This window comes from Spea bombifrons, chromosome 2 (genome assembly GCF_027358695.1).
Source record: "Spea bombifrons isolate aSpeBom1 chromosome 2, aSpeBom1.2.pri, whole genome shotgun sequence".
Taxonomy (NCBI): Eukaryota; Metazoa; Chordata; class Amphibia; order Anura; family Pelobatidae; genus Spea; species Spea bombifrons.
The window spans coordinates 6,807,501-6,832,500 of NC_071088.1; the positions used below are offsets into that span (position 1 = coordinate 6,807,501).

At 42.7% G+C, this 25,000-nt stretch overlaps 2 protein-coding genes across 2 annotated transcripts in view; both read right to left on the reverse strand.

The window, feature by feature from the left end:
* The window catches only part of FAM3B (FAM3 metabolism regulating signaling molecule B), an 18,317-nt gene extending 9,141 nt beyond the window's left edge, over nt 1–9,176 (reverse strand). The window contains exon 1 of the mRNA XM_053455736.1: nt 8,937–9,176. Within this exon, the coding sequence (XP_053311711.1) occupies nt 8,937–8,964 (28 nt within the window). The 5' untranslated portion in view covers nt 8,965–9,176. The remainder of the gene's footprint in view (nt 1–8,936) is intronic.
* A 6,050-nt stretch (nt 9,177–15,226) lies between these two features.
* Nucleotides 15,227–25,000, reverse strand: part of BACE2 (beta-secretase 2) — a 24,663-nt gene continuing 14,889 nt past the window's right edge. The window contains exons 3-9 of the mRNA XM_053456792.1: nt 22,963–23,179; nt 21,463–21,591; nt 21,063–21,197; nt 20,005–20,106; nt 18,532–18,681; nt 16,727–16,895; nt 15,227–15,474 (exon numbers count right to left, since the gene is read on the reverse strand). Of these exons, the coding sequence (XP_053312767.1) occupies nt 15,227–15,474; nt 16,727–16,895; nt 18,532–18,681; nt 20,005–20,106; nt 21,063–21,197; nt 21,463–21,591; nt 22,963–23,179 (1,150 nt within the window). The remainder of the gene's footprint in view (nt 15,475–16,726; nt 16,896–18,531; nt 18,682–20,004; nt 20,107–21,062; nt 21,198–21,462; nt 21,592–22,962; nt 23,180–25,000) is intronic.

Consider the following 25,000-nt stretch of genomic DNA (forward strand, 5'->3'; position numbering starts at 1 on the left):
GAGGGAAGAGCAGAGGGATCTCCCTAACTGACCGATGTATGTACAATTACATATAGAAGACAGATTTACTAAGGGTTAAATATTATGTATCTGATCATATATGATGCCCCCTACAGTATGTTGGATGTATAACTGAGTTGATGATTCTCTTCTGTGAGTTTAAACATCCCAGCAGGGGGCAGCACTTTACATGCATATTCGTCATGGATAATGGCTGATGATTATCACGCGTAGAGTTCTGGAAACCCCATCTCCAGAAGGACATTGAGAGGAGGGCCACTAAATGGTTAGCAGGTTAGTGGTCATAATCGAACACTAGAGGGTCAGAGGCTTATAGTTTTACTTTACTCAGAGGTCAAATAAATCCAATGGAACGGCAACTCAAACCACGTATTTACTGATTAGTAACTGAACGGCGGGTAATCATCTTTCCAAGGTTACTCAAGCTCAGAACGTGGAGCGCCCACTTCAACTGCCAAGCCGCCACCCCTTAGATAAGACTTATCAAAGTCCTGTAATAAAAATATATAGTATCAAATGATGAACAAAAAAATGATAACAAAAAACGTACCAGCCGCTAGAACAGAGAACCTGCTTAACGCGTTTCGCACCAAAGGTGGTTTATAAAAAAGCTGGCTTCTCTATACAGGCCTCCCGTAAAATAGACCTACCAATTAACACAATTAAGAACGCATGATGAATGTAACAACCTTAAGCTTTCAACAGACTGTAGTAGAGGTAAAATAAGTGGAACAGCCTCCCAGCAGATGTGGTAGAGGCTAATACAGTAAGGGAATTGTATGGGATAGGCATACGGTTCTTAAATCTAAGACAAGACCAACGAGTGATTAAGGTCTTGAGTCTTTACAGCAGGAAAAACGGGCGACCAGACGGGGGCCGAATTGGGCCGATCTGCCGGCGAACCCTAGGTCTATATGGGGTTCCTAATAGGGAATATTTATTATGCTTTTCTTTTTTTCTAGGTTTCTAGGTTTTTTTTCTAGCGGGACAAGTCTGCAAAATGATCTCAATGACCAACCAAAGGCAAACCAAGAGACAAAGAACCGGGGTAGGTTGGAGAAGTTAGAATGGAGTTTATCCAAACAGGAATTGCAACCGGATTTACGAGTTGAATCACCGGCTGTTGTTATGTTAATGATGCGGGTTAAATGATGTCACACTCGCAAAACGCATAATTAACAGACTTAACACTAATAAAAGCAGACAGAGCTTCCGACTCCCGCGCCTCGATCCTGATTAATGCTCCCGATACATTGTATTTAACACAATGGCTGCTCATGGTTGACATACTTTCATGTCATGTAAAAGGATCTCAGGCTCACCCTAAACGTCTCCAGAATGCATCGGCCGGATCAAAATATAGATCTAAGGGCACCATCCGGCCCACTAAGAGGCTCTGTTCCACCACTGGACCATGGATGACCACTGATGTTGGGGAGAAGTTCCACCTGCCCATGCTGAGAAGACCAAGCGTTCCATAGGAAGCACACATTGCGTAATTTAAAGGGCTTTACCTAGGCTTCCTACGTGGCTGCTTTCAGACTGAACACAAAAAAATATCGTCATAAAACGCTATACAAGCCTCCGAGATTTCTGTAAACCCGAGAAAAACATGAACGGAAGCTCAAACGCCACAACAGCCGATTGCTCGGTCCCTTATTAGACAGTAATTTCCCCTAAACGGGACAAACAGCGCTATAAATTTATGTAACCGAGTTTGGCATTTAGAGGATCTTTTATTTACCGATTCCCTGCTGATTCTACAAACCTTATTGTGGTTTTAAGGGCTGTAGAGCCCTGCGATACCCTCATACCCAGCAAACATTCCGAGCTCCTAGAAAAGAGGGGCATCAGGGGAGGAAAAAGGGGTACATAGGGAAAGAAAGACTGCCCTTCCTAAAGTGGGACACTTGGGATGTGTGTTCTATCCCTCCAACTACAGAAGACTTTCTCTCAATACTCCCAGGAGTCGTATAGCTTGGTCGCCTTAGTAATTGCTGTCCGCCTTCCGCATACATGCTGCCTGAGAGTTACTTCAGTACGTTTCTATTTTATTAGCGCTAACGAGGTATAGCAGCCGGCTGGGGCATGCATCCTATATATACGTCCCATACATTATCACTGCGCACTGATCTTACACGCAGTACACCAGCCGGCTCGTACATACATCCTATATATACGTCCCGTACATTATCACTGCGTACTGAGCTTACACGCAGTATATCCAGCCGGCTCGTACATACATCCTATATATACGTCCCGTACATTATCACTGCGTACTGAGCTTACACGCGGTATATCCTGCCGGCTCGTACATATATCCTATATATACGTCCCATACAGAGCCGGCCTTAGGTGTTCTGGCGCCCTGTGCGGACTACTCGTCTGGCGCCCCCCCCATCCCAAAAAAAGAAAGGAATCAAAACTTGTAACAAAACCCCAATCACTATATACTACGCCAAACATTGATGTGGTGTAGGCCTACCACTTCATTGTCTGGCTTAGTAGTAGGGATGCACCGAAACGAATTCTGGACTGAAACCAAAAGTGCAGCATTTACCTGGCCAAAACCGAATACCCCCCCCCCCACACCATAACACATAACAAAACAATTAAATAACAATATTTATATATATATATATGATTAACAGCAATCACATTCTTATCATGCCCGCAGATTCCAGGATGTACTCGTAGACTACTTGGCATGATAGGAGTATGATTGCCCTATGTACCCCATCTCACTCCATTCTCCCTATCTACCCCCTCCTAACTATCTACCCTCTCCCTCTTTGAAGTTCACTTACCTTTCAGGAGTCCTGCGGTGAGGGTGCAAGGCCTCTGCCTCCCAGCTCTGCCACTGTATGGAACAGTATAGAGTGATGGGAGTTATGATGTACTTTAGAGCATAATTATATAATGAAAAATACATTGGAAATGGTACAGCATAACACCCATCACTCTCACACCCTTACCAATCCACACGTATACCAATCCACACATTTACACCAATCCACACATATATACCAATCCACACACATACACCAATCCACACACATACACCAATCCACACATTTACACCAATCCACACATATATACCAATCCACACACATACACCAATCCACACATATACACCAATCCACACATATACACCAAACCACACACATACACCAATCCACTCCACACATATACACCAATCCACACATATACACCAATCCACACATATATACCAATCCACACATATACACCAATCCACACATATATACCAATCCACACATATACACCAATCCACACATATACACCAAACCACACATATACACCAATCCACACGCATACCAATCCACACATATACACCAATCCACACATATATACCAATCCACACATATACACCAATCCACACATATACACCAATCCACACATATACACCAAACCACACACATACACCAAACCACACATATACACCAAACCACACATATACACCAAACCACACATATACACCAAACCACACACATATACCAAACCACACATATATACCAAACCACACATATATACCAAACCACACATATATACTAATCCACACATATACACCAATCCACTCTCACTGTCACTGTCACTCTATGCTTTCCTACCTTTCCTCTTTCAGTTTCTTTGCCTCCTCTTCGCTCTTCTTCTTAGTTCTTCTGTCTTCTCTTCTTCCGGGTCAGAGGGCACGGAGACCGGTGGGCGCGGCTTCAGTGCTGTGCGCCGGGATCTGACAGCAAACCCCGGCGCACAGCAGCTGTTGCCGCGGGGATCACAAGGGAGCGGTATCGGAGGTCTGTTAAAGACCTCCGATACTGCTCCCTTGCGAGCCTGCTCCTCCAGCGGCGGACATTACTGTCCGTCTCTGGAGGGGTGCCGGAGTGGCGTCGGACCGCGCTGCGGCGGCGGCGGACCCCGCGGCGGCGCCCCCTGGAGTGTGGCACCCTGTGCGGTCGCACAGGTCGCACACCCCAAAGGCCAGCCCTGGTCCCATACATTATCACTGCGTACTGAGCTTACACGCAGTATATCCAGCCGGCTCGTACATACATCCTATATATACGTCCCGTACATTATCACTACGTTAGGGCTGAAACAACTAATCGATAATAATTGAAAATGAAAATCGTTGTCAACGATTTTCATTATCGATTAATCGAGTTGAATTTTTATCGATTATAAAAAGAGGTTTTTTTCAGAGCAAATGCTCTGAAAAACTCCTCTCCTGATATAATCCGACCTCAAACAGAGATCGGATTATAACACCGGAATCCAGATCCCCCGCTACGCTGCAGGGGACCTGGATTCCCCTCACTGTCGGCCGGTCTCTCACTTCCGTCTCCCCACTCCCATCTGCCTCCTCCCCCCTCCCATACACTGCTCTGCCTCTCTACCCGGCACCGTTCCTGACAGGCACTTTCCCTGCAGCTTCATAGAAGCCTCAGTGTAAGTGAAGGTGAGTAACGGAGTCTGTCTGTGCGATGCAGACCCCCACCGGCTGACAGAGAATCATCCTCCAAAGTGATGTATGGGAGGGGAGGAGGCAGAGTGGTATATGGGAGGGGGAGGAGGCAAAGTGATGTATGGGAGGGGAGGAGCCAAAGTGATGTATGGGAGGGGGAGGAGACAGAGTGGTGTATGGGAGGGGGTAGGAGGCAGAGTGGAGTATGAGAGGGGGAGGAGCCAGAGTGGTGAGGGGGAGGAGCCAGAGTGGTGTATGGGAGGGGGAGGAGCCAGAGTGGTGTATGGGTGAGTTATAGTGGCGTACGGGGGGTATTATGAATTTTTAGGGCATATAGGGGGTATAAGGCATATGGATATTAGGCATATCAGGGGGGCATAAACATATCTGGGGGTAAAAGGTATATCAGGGGGCTCAGTGGCATATAGGGGGTATAAGACATCGATATTAGGCATATCAGGGGGGCATAAAACAAATCTGGGGGCAAAAGGTATATCAGGGGGCTCAGTTGCATATCACTGGCATATAAGGAGTATAAGGCATATCAGGGGCACAGTGGCATATCAGGGGGCACAGTGGAATCTGGCATATAAGAGGTATAAGGTATATATGGGGGCAGAGTGGCAAGCTGGGGGTCAGATGTGCATAACTGGGGGCAGTTTGGTAAATAAAAAAAATTAAACAAGGCTTTTTTCTCAGTTTTTATTAAATATGAAAAATAGTTAACATATGAATTAATATTTACTAATAACTTTGTATTAAAACCTAGTTTGAGAAGCACTGTGTTTGGGTTCTTGTAGCTTTTATTATTATGTCAGTAAAATAAGAAGGTGAATAGAGAGAGGCCATTGCAATAAAGAGATAAAAGTGTAAATTGTAAGTTTTTTATTGCAATTTTTCTTCAATTTAAAATAATGTATTTTTTAATCCGATTAATCGATTAATCGAAAAAATAATCGGCCAACTAATCGATTATTAAAATAATCGTTAGTTGCAGCCCTACACTACGTACTGAGCTTACACGCGGTATATCCTGCCGGCTCGTACATATATCCTATATATACATCCCATACATTATCACTGCGTACTGAGCTTACACGCAGTATACCAGCCGGCTCGTACATACATCCTATATATACGTCCCGTACATTATCACTACGCACTGAGCTTACACGCGGTAAATCCTGCCGGCTCGTACATATATCCTATATATACATCCCATACATTATCACTGCGTACTGATCTTACACACAGTATACCAGCCGGCTCGTACATACATCCTATACACGTCCCGTACATTATCACTGCCCACTGATCTTACACACAGTATATCCAGCCGGCTCGTACATACATCCTATATATACGTCCCGTACATTATCACTGCGTACTGATCTTACACGCAGTATACCAGCCGGCTCGTACATATATCCCATATATACGTCCCGTACATTATCACTGCGTACTGAGCTTACACGCGGTATATCCTGCCGGCTCGTACATATATCCTATATATACGTCCCGTACATTATCACTGCGTACTGATCTTACACGCGGTATATCACGCCAGCTTACACAATTGAAAGCATTCAGTTTCAACCCCATATGTTTGACCCTGTAAAGTGGTTTCCGTGTTACATGCAAATTCAAAGGTCACACGGATTGTTTTGTGGCGCTTCCTGGTTTTGTCTTCCATTGTAAATCTCTTTACAAAATTATAGCAAAATCCCATGCCTGGGAACTTTCTAAATGAGCCAACCCTGGGGCTCTTGACATGTTAACCCTTTAATAGCCAAGAAGACTCTATGTAGTTACTCACCAAATGGCTCTAATAGAAAATGGCCCTCGGGGGAAACGTTGACTTGTCATTATTTAAAGACGCGCTTAGTTGAGTCACCTGCGCTCAAGCAGGGATATCCACCTTACCATACTGGTAGCGAAAGTACCGAGTATTATTGTTATATACGAGCGGGGTAGAATAGGAAGGCCTCATCTCCAGATTGAGAATCTGCCCCTTCACCGTGAGACCCTGAGATTGGGGCAAAAACCCAAGCCATTAAAGTAGAAATGTGGACCGGAGCGTACCTAAAAATTTAGGTCAAATGCAGCATTCTAAACAAGATGGACCATTAGATGCGAACGTTCCACCCGTTTGATCCAGAATGACACATCGCTTGCTGATTATGTTAATGATGATGATGTTATATATATATATAGGTTACGTTTACCATTTGCATAGAGGCAGAACTATATATTTTTGGAGGCTTCAGTATCCACCAATCATTGGTGGGAGACGGGCAGAGGAAAATGAATGTTGTGTCCTCACCCAAACCAATCAGCTTTCTGCTTCGATAATGATCCTGATTTCCTTTACATACAAACGAATAGACTTGTGAATTTGTTTTCTCACAAGCTTTATTTTTAACGAAAATTGCCTGTTTTGTGCGTTGGAATTGCAAAAGTTCAGAAAATGCATCGTGATTCGTCCGTTCGTTGCTACGCGTAGCCGCCATCACTATGATGAGGTAAAGTGGGAGGGGCTGTGTGTGTGGGAGGGTACATATCATTGACTGATAGGTAGAAGTAGACAGAAAACGAGGAGTGGTCTCATTGATGGTTATGACTTTGATTGATGAGCCCAACAACCTGTGGGAATTTGTCCTTAATTTTTTCTCTCTGACCAATCAGCATTTACAAGGGGAGGGGCAAGCATTAGATATATATATATAAGTGTGGGGAAGCCATTTTAACTTGTCAGTAGCAGCAGTTGCAGACTGATGGGGGTTGGAGTGTGATACAGTGACAGCTTAGCAGAGGCTGAGATCGATGCTCATTACTCATATACAATACTGTGACTTAATGAATAGTTTATTTTAGTGCAGAAAACGTATTTTTTTCTGGTGGATTGGAAGCTGTAGTGACTGCTGTAGTGATTACAGGGACTGCGGCAGACATTTTTCCCCTCAGTGGAGTTTAGTTGATTAAGACAGTTTCTCGTTTACGCCAAACCTGTAATTTGTGGACAAGTGGATTTTTTTTATTATCATATCCTCTGTTATTCCTCATTGATAAATAAATATTGGTGACAAACCCAGGCATTATAAATATGTATAATATATAATATTGGGGAAATTCAGTCCTGCTCCGCAGTGTCGGGGTCACTGGATTTTCAGATGTTTTTCGTTGTTTACAGAATTTTATTTCCTTTTCAGACTTCACCTCCTTCCTTTAGCGACGGCAAAAACCTCCCAAGTGTGACAGTGACCATTGTCTTGGTCGTGAGCTGGTTGTGCAACAACTCATGTCAGCTTGTCATATTAATTGAATTCAGTTGCACTATTAATAAATAAGTTGTCTATCGCAAAAAGTTGGCAGGGGTGTTATGGTGCCAGCCCCCTCGCTTCACTATTCATTATGAAGGGCCGACACAGGCAGGTTTCTCCAGCGAGACATGTCAAAAGTATCATTTAATAGGTGAGAAAACTTAGGACAGGGGTGTCCAACCTGTGTCCCTCCAGCTGCTGCAGGACTACATCTCCCATAATGCTCTTTCAGCTAAGGGGCTGGCTGAGGAGGATGGGAGATGTAGTCCTGCAGCAGCTGGAGGGCCACAGGTTGGACGCCCCTGACTTAGGAGAAGACAGCACAAGATCTTCTTGCAGCAGAAGCTCGCTAGGGTCCTTCATAATGTACAGGGAAGTCTAGGAGCGGAAACACAGCTCTCCTGCAAGCTCTTCCTTTAGTGAATAGACCCCAACGAGCAGTAAATAAGATTATTTCAATTCTGCGGAAGCTTTTGTGAAACAAACCTTTCTGAATTTTGAGAGGCTCTGCAGCAGCTCAGGTGTGTTAGAGTCCTCAGCAGCAATGAGAAGACGAGTGCAAATTATGGGATTTTAACAGATTAGCTTCCTGGTTTCTCAGCAATTCAAAAGCCACAATCACGCACGCAACACTAAAGTGGGCTATTCAGAGCCTCTGTCAATATATAACACCTGTGGTTAAGAAGGGATTGTCATAACCACCCTATTGGAAGTGGGTCAGATTATGACCAGGATCCCAGGATTATCCAAGCACTTGACCAAAAAGCATAAGGAAGGAGTTTGTATTCTTTAGCCATATGCCTAGGGGTTACATGTACAAAGTGACATTCTGTTGCAAAATTTAGAAGTAGTTCTATCACGGTCGCAAGTACGAGATTGATCCAATCAGCTGTAACATTCCATTGGTTGCCATGGTGATGAGACCACTTTTCAAACTTTCTCAGATTATTTTCTATGCATAACATCCATATCATCAAAATTTAGTATTTAATAACAAATATATATAAGAAAACTGCTTGGAAGACCTATCAAGTAGCCCCATAGCCTAAATGAAATGCCACCAAGTACCCCAGGACCCCATACATAAGGAACTTTAAAAAGGGGTTACTTACTTGCGGATAGGAACCTGTAGTTGACCATGGTGAAGGTGGGTTTTCTCCTTATTTACAGACAGGGATGTGCCCTATTCCCTGCCGGACCCCCGACGTGGCGTGGAAAGGGACAGTGGAGCGGGGACTGGTCTGTGAGGAGCTGCACCGGCAGCTGAATGGGGATTCTGGTCAACGCATGCTCGGGTAAAGCCGTCACTAGGGATTGCTTTCCACGCCCTAGAGTGACAGGTGTGACCACTTTGCTTTAGACATAGTGACAAAACGGCTGTGGCATCAGTCACGCAGATAAGAACCAGACTTGGGACAGGCTGCAGAGGCAGGTTGAACAAGTCACGCCTCGACACGCTAAACAGAAACCAGCCGGGCCTGTTTCCTCGGGTTTATTAATTAACAAAGCAAAGAAAGCCTTATGAACCTGACTGTAGGGCATTCTACGTGTGCAGCTGAAGAGAATTGTATAAATATATAATGTTTCTGTTATTTCCCTTTTCTGATTATCTAATAGATAGAAGATAAGCAAAAGAAACTAGCCGGTATGATTTAGCCATACATGCGCACACACACACATACTTATACTCATATTTGACCTATGTAGTCTGACCATTTTCCCTGATGTAAGTACTCCGACCTTAATCCGTCATTGGTCTCGTCTTAGAGTCCGATATGCCTATCCCGTGCATGTTTACATTCCCTCTGTACATTAGCCTCTACCACTTCACCTAGGAGGCTGCTCCACATATCTACCACCCTTTCACTAAAGTAAAATTTACATTCCACCTGGGTTTTAGATTATGGCTTCTTTGAGATAAACTTCCCTCCTGTACTTTGTTAAATCGATTGATCGCCTCGCCTTCCCTTTCTATAAGTCTGTATTATAATGAGCTGTATAAGGTGTTAAGTCCTGTTTACCTATTGAGCAGCGCTACGGAATATGATGTCGTTATATAAAACAATAAGTATCAACATTTTTTATACACCCCCTTTCTACAATTAATATTTTGTTAATGTACCCAGTTAATGGGACAGTTTACTCTCCCTGAGTTTAATACATATTAAAATGCGTGTTCTATATTATGCATTAAATAAAACACTTATACGTGGTAGAAACTGCAGCTTTGCAGCTGCCCTCCTCCTCCGTGGCCCGATGATACTCACCATTGATTGGCTGCTTGAAGAGGCCAATCAGTGGCAGGGAAGCACTCCCTTTGGAACAGGCAAGCTTTCCGCACAGGCACGCGGGGGGCTGAACAGCCCCCCCCCCCGTCTGCAGTGTGCCAGCGCTGGGGCTGAAGGTAAGTATATCGCATACAGGGAGATGTGTTTTGCTGAGCATGTCGCCTGCACAGAATATAGCTGAGGAACAGGCAAAAAGGGGCAAATAGTGGGATTTTGCATCATCGTACTACATACCTTTTCACGGGGGACACCACAAAAATGCAAAGGGACCACACAGCTATGGTCATAGACGACAAAGGAAGGGATTCTTTACAGTGAGGACAATAAAGGTATGGAATTCACTTCCAAGGGAGGTGGTGTTATCCAATACATTAGATGCCTTCAAAAGAGGTCTGGGTATTTTCTTAGAAAGGCATGACATACAGGGATATAAATAGAATAACAAAAAAAAAGTGAGAGCCATGTTAAAAACGTAGTGTTTATCAAAGTAGAACATATGAGTTGTATGTCAGGGAGTGTTCTGCAAGCTGTGTATGGTAATTGTGACTATATATTTTTTAGTTCACTTTTTCGTGAGCCGCCAGTTCTCTTTTTTCTGTAATCATCACTATTTGTTTTTACGATGGTACCGGTTTGATCTCATTGATATCTTTAAATGTCTCCCTTGTATAAACACAATGGGCCGCAGGAATTCTATGTATTTTTTTTTTGACACAAGTGCTGTTTTTTTTCAAAAGATACAGGATTTGTCTTTCGATTTTTCATTCAGGCGTAGGATGACCATCAGAAAAATGTGAAGGAATGAAAGGGATTTTGAAGCACAACGATGACAAATTATGATAGCAGTCAATACAACTGCTTAACCGTTACCCAGCCAAACTACTTGTTTTAAAGAACACCATTCGGAGGTGATTTTTGTTATAGATTTACTCAGAAGCCCAAATCCCAGAACAGATAATATTAACTACACACAACCGTTCAAAAGTTTGGGGTCACTTAGAACTTACCTTGTCTTTGAAAGAAAAGCACATTTTGTCCATTTAAATGAAATGCATGAGAAATCCAGGGCAGGCTGGGTTAATTTCGTAAATGGCTATTGTAGCTGGAAATGGATGATTTTTAATGGAATCTCTTCATAGGCGCACAGAGGCCCTTTATCACTCCCATCACTCCTGTGTTCCAACGGCCCTTTATCACTCCCATCACTCCTGTGCTCCAATGGCCCTTTATCACTCCCATCACTCCTGCATTCCAATGGCACGTTGTGTTTGCTGATCCAAGTTTAAAAGGCTAATTGATGGTTAGAAAACCCTTTTGCAATTATTTAACAGCTAGAAATGTCCTTGTTTTATGCAAAAACAGCGAAGTGACCCCAAACTTTTGAATGGTAGGGTCTGTAAGCCAACGACTTTTACTGTGGGTATGGGGCCAACCCTGTTTGCCACAGCCCTTAGAGCCAAAATCATAACTCCCTGCTTTCTTACCGTACCGACGTACCAGACTGTCAAGGAACCATGCTGAGATTGGGATAAGGGTGAACTTTGATAGTTTACTGGTAAAATTGGGTGCCTCAAAGGGAAGCTGAACAAAACAGAGAAAACAATTACTTTGAACTCAACATTTTGCAGTTTGTTTTATTATTATTTCTATTATTTAAAATACTTTTTTTATATTTAGATAAAACTTCTAAAACTATTGATTTTCTTTTTTAATTTCTACTGATATTCACAAAGACTAACTTTATCAAATACAAAAATATAATAGTCCGCTGCACTTAACGTAAAAAAAACAGTGTACACAGGCGCTTCAATGGTTAATATTATAACACCGCAAGCTCCTGTGAGCCCCTCTTAAGTGCTCCCAACATGGTGGACAATAGGAGTGTCGCACGTTTTAGTTACACTAACACACCCTTGTGCAGTAATATCAATTTGAAGAAATACTCCATTGTGACCACCAAAGAAAGAACACGAAACATCATATCGTATTATAAGACTGTATAAAAAATTGGGTGTTTTTCCCCCAACTCCCTGAAGCATGGGAGCGGCCATCTTAACTTCCTGTTCTCCTCGTTGGAGCAGCTATTTTAACTAAATGCAACATTAGAATCGCTGCTCGAAGTTCGTAGTACTGCTTTTCCCCCAAAAAAGTAATTCATCTTTTTTTTTTATTCTGGGTAAAACTTAATTGGCATGTGACTCAAAAGCAGGCACTGATTGGTTATCGACATAGAAAAAAAGGAAAAAAAAAAAAGCTTAATAGCTCAGTGTTATTTTTTTTCTTTCCTCTGTAGGGTTAATCACATAAAACTGGCAGATGATTTACTAAACAGGGATCAATTACAGTCATTTTCACGGCTCTTTAAACGTGAAAATGGCTGACATGTAGAACGGAGAGGTTAAGTATCTGAAACATTGAACAATAACCACAAATACATGGGGGGGGGATATATAGGACGGGACAGCAGGATTTCTCAGGGAGCGACACCTCAACAATCCGGTCTTACAATCAGACCTCTCAGGTTCTATATCCCCGAACGCTAAAGCATTGTTTAGAATTTACATTTTAAATGAATGCCCGGCCTTCGGGAGATTAACATTTTTCTGTTGGGAGGGCCAGGGTGCTGTTTTAAAATGTTTAACTCTGTAGATCCACACCGGTTCACTAATAAAGGTTCACTTAGAACCCCTCCAACCTCATTCTGCTGCTAATCTCATGGGGGGTTCACAGCATTTTTACATTCTCCCATTGAAAGCCTACAATTGCCTAGTAACAGTAACTCTTAGGGTGATGGAATAAGCTACAGCGGCCCCCATGGCTCATTTTCCCTTAAAATCGTGAATGCCCTGGCCCTTGCTTAAAAAAAATGAAGCCGCTCATTGCCGAGAAGACTAACTTGTACGTCCACTGCAGCGTTGGTATGTATATATATATATATGCCCATATGTAATAATCTATGACCTCTAAAGTAAGTTACATGTTTTTTTATTGATTTATTTTTCCATGATTCATACAGTACACTGGAAACTAACAAGTAACATCACACAACAATTTGGACTTAGAATAACAAATGGTAAGGAGGACCTTGCTCAAACAGCTTACAATCTAGAAGCACAATGAGATGCCATATACAAGCTAGTGATGGCCACATTATATCCACAGAAATAGCCGGCGGCATCCTACATGGAAGAATCTCAACATGGGCATACGGAAACTCAGAGCAGAAAATTAATACTACTTTTCAATTTCCCTTTAGGATTATATATTATATTTATAAAAAAAAATTGTGTGTAATCTTAGATGCAGGCGCACATATTCCGTAGTTCATTCGCGGATTTAGCTGCACAAGACACTTTTTGCTTTGCTGCCACCTAGTGGTGAAAAGACAATATACCCCATGGCCATTTATGCAAAGTGTAGCAATAGGGCAATTCTAGACCCAGTTCCAAAAGCCATATGATTCCACATCCAGTTGGGACTCTTCCATTAAATTAACCATACAATATGTATATCTCTTTTAGTGGGAATGTACCCTAAAGACTAGAAAAAAATAATGCAATGAGGAAATATAGAGTTAATTTAGAAGGATTTTTTGACAAACGCCACAAATCAGCGTGATAGAAGGAAGACAAATAGTTGTGGTGGCGGGAAGGGGGATAGAGAGAGATATCTACTGCCCTATCTCACCAGCCTATCATAGAAATAAAGGACTCCTGATGAATCTTTTTGCATTAAGTTTTTTCCCAATGCCCATATTGTCTTTGAAGTTTCCGGTACAGGTAATATTAAGAGTAGTAGTTTTTTTTTAATGTATTTAAGGTTTATGTTAATTTATTTATTTCATTTCTGGACAAAGTGGAACAGTAGCGTTAACGTCTATTGTGGGTCATCGTGTATAGCCAGTGCGCTGTTTTGATGTAGCCAGCTTTTCTATCTCCAGTACCAAGCACTGTAATCTTCTACAATCAACAGTCCCAAAATTACACAGACTATCTATTAAAAAAAAAAACCCAGAAACCTCCCAAATACGACTTAAAGCGGAAAAAACAAACATTTTAATGATCTGTCCAGACCGATTTGAATTTGAAACAAGAAGGAACTTCCACGTAAACATTGTTGCCGAGTGATTGCCTTACACATAGATATCAGTTGCGGTTATGTTACAATAATCTTTTATTGGTTAGGATTCTTTTAGCGGCTGGTGGATTTAGTATGGCTGCCCTCGAGGAACTGGAGGCCACTCAATTTGTTTTGAACAATGAAAAGAAAAAAGGAAAAAAAAAAACAATTGCTGATCATTACATCATCAAAGCAGCATCGAAAGAGAAGACACTTGTTGTATAAAACTATACACATTTTCATACAAGGATGTAAAGCCGTATGTAAATTCCATATATACAGGTCAGCGAACCATGAAGATTACCCAAGAACGGTTCTTCACTGTGTACGCCAATCGAAGAGGAGTCACCATTACTATAATTAACTCTTTAGATTTTATATCAAAATAAAGTAAGAATGTTCGAGAAAACTTTATTTTTCCGATTTCAACCCTAAGCGGGTAGCAGAAACCTCTGACATCATTTATTACAAATGAAACATAATGCCACTTAAATACTTAATTGATGTCTTGGTCCTTTCAGAAGACTAATCTCAATGAAGACAATTAAAAGGACTCCATTGTGTCCCCATTAATTTACTAAGAGGCATATAACACACGTATACATCAATAACGTACATTTGGTATAATAACCATAGAGTAACCGGATGGGCGCGTGTAGTGGGTTACCAATGGCGGGTCAACTAGGGCAGCTAAACAGTTATGGCTTTTATTCCTTCCGAAGTGTGACACGTCAGACACGTTTAATGGCAAAACAGAGAAATGCCGCTTAGTACAGTAGTGTTTAGTATTTAGTGTTCGGTCTGTCAGCTCAGTCTATAATTCGCAATAAAAGGTCTTTTAAATACAATTCAGTACGATCCATAACGCTTTGGTCATTGATGTGCAATTAATAAGGGTTCCCGACGGCAGGCAAGGTTGTCTGAAATTAGAGCGGACCCGGGACTCGCTTTGGCCGAGGTCACCAAGCCCGCCGCACGTTCCGTTCCCGGAAAATTCATTTCCAGCGATGGCGCACCAAGGAAGATTCGTCGTTGACGAGCTCGGGGTCATCGAAGTGGCGTCGGTTTGGAAGAAGCAACAAGATGACAAGCACCAAGAGAATGATGCCGCAAAGGCTCATGAGAGTGTAAGATATGATCCACATGACGGGCTCCCTGAGAGGGTTCCTGACGATACAGTCGCTCGACACGTCCTGAGTACTGAAGGGCCCTGCGACTTCCGACACCGTGACCCCATCGACCTCTAAAAACAGAAAAGCCCAAGATGTATACTTTGAGTTGTTTTATTATAATTCTCAATGTCTTGTCACTCCACGCGATCGGAGGAGCCCACGAGGGCGATCGGTGGCAACGGTCACATTATTTACTGTGGTAAACAAAAATCACCTGGATTAAAACCTGAGAGCCTTATGACCCGTAAAGGTCACCGATTTCTAATATTTACTTTAAAACAACAAAGTACATGTCACAAAGGCAGGCGTGGTATTGACCCTATAGAATATATGGAGGCGGCCATTGTTGTCAGTCATGTGATATTTTGGGTGACTTTCCCTGCCCAAACACCACACTGAGCCGATGCTTTATGGCAATAATTTATACAGTCAGGGCTGGTTTTAGTACCAAGCGACCCAGGCAGCTGCCTGCGGTGCCTGAATCGGAGGGCCGCTGTCTATCAGATCCGAGCCCCGCACTCCCATTAGTTCTGCTCCTGGTTGCCCGGGTAACACAAACACACGTTATATGACCCGGCATAAGACGCACACCAGCTATAAATGGGATAGGGGGAGAGGGAGACATGGGGAGCTGCGAGAGGGATAGCCCTGTCAGGGAGAGATGGGGAGCTGCGAGAGGGATAGCCGTGTCAGGGAGAGATGGGGAGCTTTGAGGATAGCTGTGAAGGGGAGAAGGAGACATGAGGAGTTGTGAGAGGAAAAGGTAGAGCGTTATGAGAGGGAGAGCAGCGAGTGGGAGAGATGGAGAAACGTGTGAGTGATAGACTCTGAGGGCAGAGGGAGAGCGAGTGTGTATGTGTGAGTATATGCTGTTAGGATATGTATATAGCGTGTGTTAGTGTTTGGTGAGTGTGAGTCAGCATATGGTAATAATGTATGTGTATGTTAGTGTAAGCGTGTGTTGTGTGTTAATGTATGGTGTGTCAGTTTATATACGAGTGTCAGGTGCGAGCTTAGAGTTGGTGCTTCCTGGGGCAGGAGTGTTTGTGTACGGTGTTAGAGTGAGTGTGGGATTGTGTGACGAGGCTCGAGTCCAGTCAACCATGTTGGTAAATACATTTAGAAAACTAAAGAGGCTCCGAAAAGGTACTATTTGGTATATGACGCTCCTGCATGCAGCGTATATTCGCTCCCTGGGGTGCAGGGAGACCACCTCTCCACCCCACTTTATCACTGTGTGCGCCAGAAACGTATCCTTCGCTTGGAAGAACAAGGATTTTACATAAAAGGGATTAGGACAACATGCGCAACACCATTTCTTACCCGCACAGGTGCTGATAGCAAAGCCAACCTTCTTCTCCGCTCTGTCGAAGACGACGTAGAATCCTTCCATGACTGTGGCGCCGAGAACCAAGGCGTTCGTGGATGAGGAGATTCCGAAGCGGTAGCAATTTAGGTTTTCCCGGAACGTCAGCAACGACTGGATGTACAGCTATAGGGGGAAAAGACCAAGAGGCTGCAGATCAGAGGCGTGTGAACATGCGCGGTGTAACGCACCCAAACATGGCTGCCCGCAGAAAACCCTCTATTGATTAATAGTTAAAGAATGTTACATTTTCATGTATTGATTTTGAGTATTTAAAATTATATATATAATTCCTGTATAAAAAAAAAAAAAAGTGCATTTCGGTCTTTTGTGCTTAATTTAAAACATGTGACCAAACAGTTTTAAAGATTATTCCCAGGGATTCCCAGAAATAATTCCTGAATTGTCACGTGACACAAAAAGGAATCTTAACAAGCTAGAGAGGGCTGATAATATGAAGCGGCACGTGTGGGTCACTAGATATTTCCTCCTAAGGCCCCCCGATAATTATTTATACACAGTTTATTACCATGATTAACCATCGTGATTCTTCTACAAAAATAGAACTCCTAAAAAAGACAGAATGGATCAAAGTTCTGGATATGGGGCAATTATGGGTCATTTTATATAATAAAAAAAAAAGTGATTTTGGGTCAATGTTCTGGATATGGGGCAATTATCAACCAGTTATCCAGAACTTTGGCCCAGAATCCCCTTTTTTTCTTTTTTTTTTTCTTAATAAGGTGGCTCATAATTGGCCCATATCCAGAACTTTGACCCAGAATCCATAATCAGTAGTAAAAAGTAAACAAAAATAAACAAACTCTCTAAATAAATCATTTTGCCTAGAACGAGGATTATTATTGGTGATTTACGAATGAAGTTAAACCCACCAATCATATTTAACACGCAGGATGACAACGGCTAATATTTACCCAAGAAAGCTACATAATGGTCACCAAAATGCAAATTCCAGCCGTTCTGCACAATTTAACCCAAACAAGCCCCGTCATAATCCACACGAATCTTTTTCGTTTGTGCAACGCGTGTCCGGCTCGTCCCTCCGACATTCAGTGACACGGAACCATCTATTGTTTGCATCGTTACCAAACAAACTGCTATTTACGTGAATAATTCCGGGTATCCTGGAACAGAGCAGCTGCACAAACGAGGCTTGGCTTCTGGGGCCGTCGACAATACGATTCAGTTGTTTGGTTATGATGAATATCATAACTTTCACCGGCGGGTGGATTCTTGTGAGTCTTCTTCATATATGATGAGCAAATACCTGGTGGGCCCCATACTCACCCAATCCGACCCCCTCCCCCAGCCGCAGGACGGGGGCAAGAGTGTGTGGCCATCTGGCTGCCAGTCTCACATCATTAGGTGCCCGCCGGCTTCAAAGTGCATGTGCCCGGTTCGTCCTCCCCAGTCCAGCTCAAGATGACCCACGTCTAGCTGTTTGAGCCCCCGGGTCCACTTCCCCCGACCTCTATTAACCAACCATAGATCACCATTTTGCACTTACATTCTCCAACTCTAGCCAAGGGTTCCATGGGTGCACCAGCCTTGGTTATCTTAAGAAGTTACAGAATTTTTACCTTTTAAAAACTTAGTGTTATACAAAAAAAATAGCAAAAAAAGGAGAAACAACCCCGAAAATTGCATTTTACATGTTAGCACAATATAGACCAAAGCACTATAGATTAATGTAAAGTTCCTCGGTTTCTTTGGGAGCGGTATGATAATAACGAGTCCAAACCTGCGGTTTCACAGTTATCTTGAAGGATCTGCTGGCATTCATGTCCCTCAAATAGATGGAGAGGTCTGGGAAATAGGTCCACGGCTTCTCATCCTTATCCCAGCAGGCCAGCTGAAATCCATTCCAAAAATCATTGTTGAAATTCTGTATCTGGAATGGGAAGGAAAAAAAAAGGAAAATAAAGTTTAGGAGGAAATACCATCATTCATTACATCTACTAAATTCATTCATTACATCTACTGCAGCTTGAGATGTTTGGGAATGTATGGTTTAAACATTTACTCCTCGAAATTGGAGATCTTGGCTTAAATAAAACACACCGAGCATTATCTAAACATGGTCCTGTCTGCGTTTAGGCATTAACTGCCCCCTCGCTGGTGCACAGGGGTTATGTCAATTTCATGAGTGCCAAGTAAACAGCTCAAGACACAGATGGGGTTCAATAAACAAAGATAATCTAAAACCTAAACTTTATGACAGATATATAGTGAGATAGATAGAAAACCTTGTTTTATCTCATTTTGCCCAAATAAATAAACTCCCTTTATCTGCAGACCTGGAGCCGCCATTGTTGTCAGCCGTGCGTTTGGGTGACTTTCTCTGCCGAAACACCACGCTGAGCTCAGGCTTTATAGCAATGCTAACGATGTCTGTTCTCCATAGACCTTCATTAGTCAGAGTGTCTGACTGTGTGATTAAGACTGAGCTATTCTATTGTTTACCACATGATTTAGATATGTTTTATTTATTAAATACACTTAAATTATGTAACATAATAAAACATATCTAAATTATTACTTGCGTGACCCTAAATGTTTTCGTCCAAGAGAAAAAAAAATGGATTGATTATTTCCATGCTACAAATAGGGTGTAACATTGACTTCGTAGGTGCAGCATTTGTCACAAAATAAATATTCCCCTCCCAACGTCTGTGTAAAAAAAAACCCAAGATTCATCCAAAGCAGACAGGAAAGGATATTAAGTATGTTCAGATAAGGAAGAAAGAAAAAAATAAGACGGAATGGGTCTGTGGCATGATGTTCAGCCCATATTGCACTTTTACAGTACTTTACAGAGAGTGTGGATAAATAACTCACAAAGTATCCCTTTTTTAATATTTAATGTAATGAAGACTCAAGAATGATAACTGCTTTTTGCTTCATTTTTAAAAATATAAAAAAAAATTAAAAAAACTCTGGACTCGAATTTTCTTTTCTCAACAGCAGTAACTTCATTCCACCACCAGGGGGCAGTCACAGGTATCAATCCAGGTTATTTCAGGTCAAAACTAAACAAAATTTCAGGACATGATAATGATTTGCTACATATTATTTTATATTAGATATATAGGATTAGTCTCAAATAAGGATCACGGTGCAGAAGCTGATCTACCTCCAGCTGCATTATAACTCTCATCATTCTCAGCCAGCAACCTGGAGTGAATTCAACTTTATTTGCCTAGAGGATACTCACTGGTGACGTCTGAATGATGGCTTCCACCATAGCATCAAAAACCTTCTCCGGAAGGCGGAGGAGAGTCGTCCCGCTGTCCACAATCGCTTTATCAGAGTTGTACTGGAAGGGCCATAAAGAGGGTGTTAGTGACGGTTTTAATTAAATGGGAGCATTCAAAATTTTTCTTTAGAAAAAAAATTACAATTTGGTACTGGGAATTCCTGTCTGTTTTTATTATATAAAGTATTTTTTTGAAATATTTAATTTTCCTTAACACCCATTTTGTTATTTTATAACAATTGATGTTTTTAATTTTTTTTAGGCTGTAACATAATTGCAAAAAAAGATTTCTAACGATCAAATTAGCCTTTGAAACTTAAACTTGGATCAGCAAACACAACGCGCCATTGGAACACAGGAGTGATAGGAGTGATGGGAGTGATGAAGGGACATTGGAACACAGGAGTGGTGGGAGTGATAAAGGGGCACTGTAACACAGGAGTGATGGGAGTGATAAAGGGCCATTGGAACACAGGAGTGATGGGAGTGATAAAGGGCCTCTGTACGCCTATGAAGAGATTCCATTAAAAATCAGCCGTTTCCAGCCACAATAGTCATTTACAACATTAACCCCATCAGTGCTGGATTTCTGATCCATTTCATGTTATTTTAATGGACAAAACATGCTTTTCTTTCAAAAACCAAGGACGTTTCTAAGTGACCCCAAACTTTTGAACGTCAGTGTATAAATGTGGAATGAATCTAAATAGAGGTGCCACAGATTTATCTAAATGTCAAGCAGTCAAACACAGGAGGTGCCATCAGGGCGCAAAGGCTTTTATAGCTAAAGAGCAGCGCGTTTGTCACATTTTTACCACTAGATGTCGCTGTAAACCATTCAGCTGAAAAGAAGCAGATAAGAGTTTTGTGCATAAAGAATGAAACTTTACACACTTTCTGGCACTAGGTTTTGGATTTTTCCTCCCCAGGTCACCAAACCATCCCAATAGAACCCACTTCTGAGATATTATATATATATATATAAAAACATTTCTAGTTCAAGGACGAGCCGGTACCTCCATGCAGTTGAGATTTAAGATTGTGCCGCCAACTTCAAACTTGAGAATTTCAACCTGATAGTACCATTCCTCTGTAACGGGGGTATACCAGATATCGCCTTTATATAAACTCGGCTCAATGCCACCCATGACCTAACAAAAATAAATAGATACATTTAAAAAAAAATGAAAAATACAAAATAACTAATCGTGAACAACAAATCCCCAGCGCATAATCGGTTATATCTACTGTATATATTATAATTGCCGTTATTTTAGTACTCAAAAACACGGGCAGACTAGAGGGGCCGAACAGTTCTTATCTGCCGTCAAATTCTGTGTTTCCTATATAAAACAAAACATCCCAATGACGGAGGATTGTTTTTTCGCAGAATATGGTAAATTTGGGGTTACTTACGAGGCTGCCCCCGTTGGTCCCGCTCCCCGTGATAGGCAGGCCGGCCCCGCACATCTGCATGGAGAAGATATCGGGGATGTCCGCCTGCTGGACCAGAGAGTCGAAAAACGTCTCCACGGAGCTTGACGGCTGAAAGCAGAAACACGAAGGAGAATAAGAACCCCCAAAAATGCTATATTTTGTATATTTTATGCTATTCTTCTAGAGAACCTCTTAAATAATAAAGTCGTTTACATAGAGCGGGCAAATATTAATTGCTTATAGGGCACCGTATTCCACAGCGCTGTACAAGTGGGTAGAACAGGACATAGAAAGAAGTGCATCACATAGTAGTTTGGGAAGGCAAGGAGCTCCCTGCTCAAAAGAGCTTACAATCTAGAAGGAGGTGCAGGGGGTATATATTACTAGGGGTAAAGAAGACATTTCCATAGAATAAGCCATTTTCTTGGTATTCAGAACAGATTATCGCTCGGTTCTAAATAGAAAGGCCGGGTCACGGACTACTGACCATGTCTGGGTTTTGGGCTTTGGCTATAAACGGTTTAAGCCTCATGGGGAGAAAAAAAACATTAACACTCCCTTTTTGATGGTTTTTCATTCTTTTTGGAAAGGAGCTTTGGAAATATATTTTTTTGGTGTATAGAGGCCGGTACCGGGGACGGGGTGTTCTGTACAACTTAAACTTGCCGCTTAATATCATTACACAATGATACGTTGAAGTCAGGGTTGTGTATTCCACTTCCCCCATTCCCATGCCTTCCGACTGTCCTGCTTTTGCCCCCTCTATACCGCCATCCCGCTCTACCCCTACCCCGCTTTTTGGGTCAAAGGGATTCTGCCATCATTCTGCGCACGCACAGCAGAGCTGCCCGTTTGAGCGACTCTACCCGGTATCCCGATTGGGAAGAAGTTGGGAGGCTTGCGTTCCGGAGACGGACGACCTCTAGGACTCTACAAAGATCTGCAGGGAAATGTTTTCATAAAAGCTACCCAGCGGTATCTGCAACGGATCAAAGCCAGCAGACCCTGGAAGTGCTGCGGAGCTGCTCTGGATTACGTTATATATATATATGTCCGTTTGTCAGTCCTTGGCCAGATTTTGGAGCCATGTGCCTTTCTCACGCATGTTTAAATTCCCTCATTGTATTAGCCTCTACCACTTCTGCTGGGGGGCTGTTCCACATTCTGCACCATATCTATAGGTGCCAAAAAAAAAACCTCACATGAGGCTACTGATATAACGTGGCAGGTCAGGAGACATTCCACTGGTGTCTAGGATCATATGACAGAGCTTTGGGTTGGCAAGTAAAGGCGATGTCATGAGATCTTCAGAGTCTAAAACACCAATCCCACCTCCCTGCTGGGCTTTTAGGGAGGGATTCCAATGCTGGGAGGCTGTTCCACTTATCTACCACACTCAGTAAAGTAAAAGGAGAGTAAAAAAAATAAAAAAATAAAAAAACTATCCAGTGAGTGTTTCACGTGAAAGTTACATCTCACCTTAGCCAACGTCTTGTACGCAAGTCCCAGAATTCCTTGCCAGTTGATGGCGGGCATGAAGAAGTTCTCGGATTCACGAATGGAGGCAATGTTAACCCTATACGTTCCGTTCACTCCTTGCGGCATAGCAATCACGTCTCTTCCCAGAATACCCGACCAGCTTCCCTGAGTGTAACGGACCGACACGTCAACATCCAGAGACTGGTATGACGATGACCTGGGGATAGGAGAGGGGGGAGAAAAAATAAAGTCTGCTAAAGATTTATAGAATTCTTATTAAAATAAGATAAAACATTTATTTCCAGCCCCACCATGTCTGCGTTAATGAAAAATAGATGAATATGTATCAGAGGCCATCACAAACACAACACTTGTAAGAAAAGTCTTAAAGGGACGCTCCGGTATCTCAAAATGTCACCTTTTAAATAACTTTAATATGCATTGACTAAAAATACATATAATTACTTGCCTTACGGAGAAGCTGCAGCTCTGGAGCTGTCTCCTCCATGGTCTGACATTTCACTCCACTGATTGGCTGCTTGAAGGAGCCAATCATACATGGAAACCTTTCTGAATGAGGCCACCCCGACACCCTTGAAATATTAACCCTTGGGCAACCCATCATAAAGATTCTATGTAGTGACTCGCCAAAAATATTTTAACCCTTAATTAAAGCCACCTGTATTCAAGTAAGCATATCAACCATAACATACTGGGAGCAAAAGCACCGGTTGGGAGTTTTATATCCTATCACAGCGGGGGAAGAATAGGAAGGAGTCAGATCCAGGCTGTGTGACCCCTGAGAATCTGCCCCTTCACGCTGAAACTCAGGGGGCAAAAAACCCCTAGACAGGGTCCGCATGGAAATTCTAAAGGGCCCGCTCAGCTACTGTACGCGTTAAAGATTACGTGACGGCGGGAGCGTCCCTTTAAACGGTTGGATTTTTAAAACATTGTAACTTTGTCAGGGGATTTTGCAACAAGACAGAACGGCACACAGAACGGCTCGATACAATCAGCGACTGCAGACACCGCCGGAGGAATTTCCGAAAGGAATGTCAGCGTTTACCTGCCGGAGCCAGAATACCGACACACATCTCTAACCGCTCCAACCGGTAAAGAAACATCACACCCGTACCATTCAGAGAACATGAAATTTGATCTATACATCGATCCAACCCAACCGCAAATAAATCTTACTAATAAAAGTCTTCACTAACCTACTTTATTGTCATTCCGTTTCTCAATCTGTGGTTCTGTTGAATTCCCAAACCCTTTCCCAGAAATAATTCCTTAACCCTATGGAATCCACCACGCTTCTCTGATTGGCGGTATAGCATTCGGGTCTTTCTCAACTTATGTACCTGAGCGGGCGAGCGCATGGGTCCATTAGACCATTAACACAGAAGTCAGGGGGCTTTGCCTACATCACTGGAACGGGCACATGTTTGCTACAAATAATCTGATAATTGTGACATATTTTGCAGCCTGGGATGTGGTTTAAATCCCTATGATTGGGCGCTTCAAAGGATTTTCATCTCATTTGGACTTAATACCTTAAAAAAAAAATAATAAATAAACATACAAGGCATTTTTTTGTGTGATAAACGTCTTCCATAAGTGCTGCTGTTAGTTAAGTTCTTTCCTCTCCACAGTGGCATATCCCGGCCTAAGGCAAGGACAGCAGGTCCAGGGAGGCAGCAGTCACCCTGTTCTCAAACCGGGTGGGCACCCTGGCATCCCGCTGCACAATGGGCCGGTTACAGGGTCACAACCAGCCCATTTACACGCCCTCCGTAGACTCTGTTAGGAGCGCCGGGATAAGACCCCATATGCGGTGCAGACACCGACGAGGAGAGGACGGCTAGGGGCGCTGGTCGAGGTCAGGGACTGATATACCCACGCAGAACGTTCTACTCTTCCAGCGGCTTTCCTACAAAGGCCAACAAATAATCCCCCAATGGACGCAGGGAAACTGTGGCACCAAAACACCGAATAGGCCAACGCACGCCGCCACCCAATGAATCACCAAACACAC